This window comes from Perkinsus marinus (assembly GCF_000006405.1).
Source record: "Perkinsus marinus ATCC 50983 genomic scaffold scf_1104296977516, whole genome shotgun sequence".
NCBI lineage: Eukaryota > Perkinsozoa > Perkinsida > Perkinsidae > Perkinsus > Perkinsus marinus.
In genome coordinates, this window is record NW_003200160.1 from 22,181 (window position 1) to 25,840 (window position 3,660).

General features: G+C 38.4%; 1 protein-coding gene across 1 annotated transcript; it reads left to right on the plus strand.

The window, feature by feature from the left end:
- Positions 1-1,292: 1,292 nt before the first annotated feature.
- On the plus strand, positions 1,293-3,660 carry Pmar_PMAR000343 (hypothetical protein; the record flags this gene model as incomplete). Its single annotated transcript, XM_002764413.1, has 6 exons — positions 1,293-1,350; positions 1,998-2,034; positions 3,113-3,164; positions 3,296-3,397; positions 3,471-3,588; positions 3,632-3,660. The coding sequence occupies 6 exons, from the start codon at positions 1,293-1,295 to the stop codon at positions 3,658-3,660; spliced, it is 396 nt and encodes a 131-aa protein (XP_002764459.1).

Sequence of the window (3,660 nt, forward strand, 5' to 3'; positions counted from 1 at the left end):
TTTTCTTGAGATAAGTATGTAACAAAATATATTTAGTAAGTCTCGTTGGTAACCTATTATACCTGATATCACTTTTTCTCTAGCTCACCACGCCTGTACACTTACTTGGCGGTTCGGACAGATTTTCTGGCCGAACCGCCCCAGCAGCAGTAATGCCTTTATTTGCTTTTTCTCTTCGTCCGTTTCTTTCATCATATGAGAAGTACTGCTCCATAGGCCTCTAAGATTGAAATGTGCATCACAAGTTAATTGCTATCACGGCAGTGCCGTTTTGGCTTCGAAGAAGCACGCTTGTGGCTCTCATTTTTCACCTAGCGTCCTCATACCTTCTCGCACCGGACCCTTGATGGAAGTCCTTTTGACATATCGAACTGTCCCGCGCGTAGGGGGAGGGGCCCCGGGCGCGCGCTAAAATTCTCCCATGTACTCACAGGGAAGTTGGGCGGATGCGAAGGCGATTTCGGCCAATCGCCATTCAATCTTCACCATTTTCACCCTCCTGGTATATACGGGTCTGTAAAGGCTATATCTGGCCTCGGAATTCTGGTTTATGAATTTGTTCATGAGAAATAGATCACGATAATTTGTCAATTCACGTTTTATGCGAAAATGCGTCACGAAAAACTTTGGTGTTGCGTAACGGCGGAGCGAGGTGGATTTGGGTAGGTATAAGGTTCGATTTTTGGACTATTTCTTTTCTTCATTTTATTGATATCATGATTTGTATCTTCTTCGTGTTCATGTGTGTAGTGATTATCTATCTTGTGGTGTAGTTGAATCTATTTCAAGATCTCGGGCATACAAGCGGAGTAGTGGGAAGGTAATATCTTTATTTAGTAGTAGGATGTGGGTTTGAGTCTTTCGTCTAATATTACTAATTATTTACTTTCTTTATATTTCAAAGTGTGTTATATTCGTTACTGACGAGTCGTTAGTTGCGTGGAAATGTGTCTTACAAGTGGTAGTGTGGAGGGGAAGAGAGAAAAATCAGTACATATTTCTTGGTAATTACAATTAGTTTATTAGGATAGGTGCTGATTAGTGTGAGAGTGCGGTTTTATTGAGAATGGCTGAGTGTGATGTCGTTTTCGGTTCAATGTCGATTTTTATCTACTTCTGAACCTTATGGTATTTGTGTGTTGCTCTTCTTATCATGTGTGTTGTATATTTGTCTGCACCATGAACACATCTTTTTCTTGTTTAGGGAGGGGTTTAAGTTTACGTTGTATACTCCATGGAACGAATGGAGTATCCATTGATCGTTAGGTGGGAGATACGATATTTAGAATTGCATGTTTGAAGGTTATATCACTAATTACGAGTTGTTGGAGAGTATTATGTTCGTGGAAAGTATGAGCTGTTTACTAACATTTTCTTTCTGACAAGACAAGTTTGGTGGTAGCTTGTTCTTCAGCATATGTGTGTTAATGTTTAGGTATGTTTAGTTTTTTCAGAGTTTGGATTTCGGAGTAATTCTTCTGCAACTTCTGGCGGGAAGGTATATGTTGTGAGGAAGTGCTTATTTCTTGTTCTTCAATAGTAATGACGGGCAGGGATTATTGCTGCATTGTTAGGAAGTCTGAATTTGCTGTATTCCTAGGAGTTCCTTCTAGCGTGTTCTGGTTTTGATGATGTTCTTACTTCTCACGTCGTATATTCGATCGATATCGTTAGTTTATGTGATTTATGTTAGCTTCTTATTGGTTTTACAGTTTATGTTGTGTTTCATGAATACTATTTTCTGGTGACTATCTTGTTGAGTTATTCTTAGGATGTATGTCGTGTTTTTGAGCGTAGCAGGTATGTGGTATGATGCCGCAGCACCTAAGTAGCAAACGTTGTGGATTACTGGAAAGTGGGGTTGATGATGGAGGGAGTTGAGTTGTAGTATTGGGGGGGAAGTGTGTGTGATGGAAGGAACGATCTATCGGCAGTGTTTAAATACATATAGTCATTCGTGATTATGTATTATATTTGAACTTTTATTTTATGTATAGGCAACGGTTACGTCAAGTTTTATGACCAGTGCCTCACGTATACCTAGGGGTGTCTCATGATAGGGTATTAGTTTATTATTGGAATATTGCTTATCAGATTTTTCCTTGATATTTGTCGACATATTGGCGACATACCGTAGAGCTGGGTATTTCTAGTGTTTGCATATTACAGTGTATTCATTGTGTTTATTTCTACTGGTTTTTGGTTGTAATATTTTACACTGATGGTCTATCTTACTGGTTGTAAGATGAATGAGATTTCTGTTGTATTTTAATTCCAGTTATTCGATTTCGAAATAATCGTATTGTATTAGGTATCGTATTTTATTAGCATTTTCTGTTTACGTATCACACATCTAGGAATGGTTTCAGAGGCGTTCCAGTTGGCAGTGCTGTAATACTGCTATCATGCTGTTGATGGAAATTACTGGGTGAATTTCGAAGCCGTTTTTGTTTATTCCATGCACAACGATACTGTGTTGTGAGAGCTGTTTATTTTGCATACAGCTGATAATGAATTATCCTCTACAACAATTGGATTTCGTTTAGAGGCAAGATTGTTATTCTTCGTAGTCCAGAAATGTTATCGTTTCACGAAAGTCATTTTTATATGACATGAGGGTTATGCTTATATAACATGATATGAAACTTTTATCCTTTGTTTTGTGGGATGTGAGTTTAACGTAGTTAGTGATGTTTACTCTAATGATCGAGTACAAGTTGTAAGTTATGAATTTGACTTATCGGAAGCTTGTAATACTTGTATCTGTAATCGATTAGTAACACTACTTAGCTTTGATGTTAGCAATATCAAGTATAAATATCGAATTTTCGTGTAGTATTTTCACTAGTTTTTTCAGTCGTTCATCGTCTTGTTACGGGTTAACATGCTTCAACCATTGGAGTGTAATCTTTACTTTATCTGGGGTCAATGATCGCTTTTCAGTTTTCATTTGAGATATGTTTGTCATTGACAATTCTAAGTGTTGTGTTGGTTTGTATGGGGGTTATGTTTATTTAGGGTGCATTCTTCGCGTTTCTCTTACAGCTGTGACAGTTTTATGCATTTCGTATGGTTTTATAGTTTTACAAATTTGAAATCGTGTCCTTTTCAGTTATTATTCACACCAGAGTGTACTGTGCATCCGTACTACTCTTGTCATCCCTGTAGTACTAAACATCGTCCGTTATCTTCTGAGTAAGTAACACTCGTAGTCAGGATTGTAACGGTTCAAGCTGAGCTTTACTTCTATGCTTAATCGTGTGTCATACATGGTTATTATTTCGATGATGTGTAGATCCTAATCATGGCTCCTCGTCGTCGTCAAGTTGTTGAGAAATGTCCTGTTTGCGGAAAGTTCAAGGGCAAAGGACCGTGCCGTATCTGTGCTGCACGTCAGGTAGATATTGTTGTCGTGTTAGATTGAACATATTGATTAACGTTATACAAGTCGATGTCTCCTTGTATCTCAGGGACAAGTTGTTGATTCGGCATTGTCGCAGTCGTTCACTCCTTCGGCTGCTTCTATTCAGCCAACTAATTGTCAGCAACAGTTTTCTCGCGCGGAAGCCGCTCCGATTGGCGACGTAAGTACTTTCAAACGTTGTCTTTCACTCATATTGTTGTTCTACAGTTTTCTGCAATTACGTCAGTTATACTTAG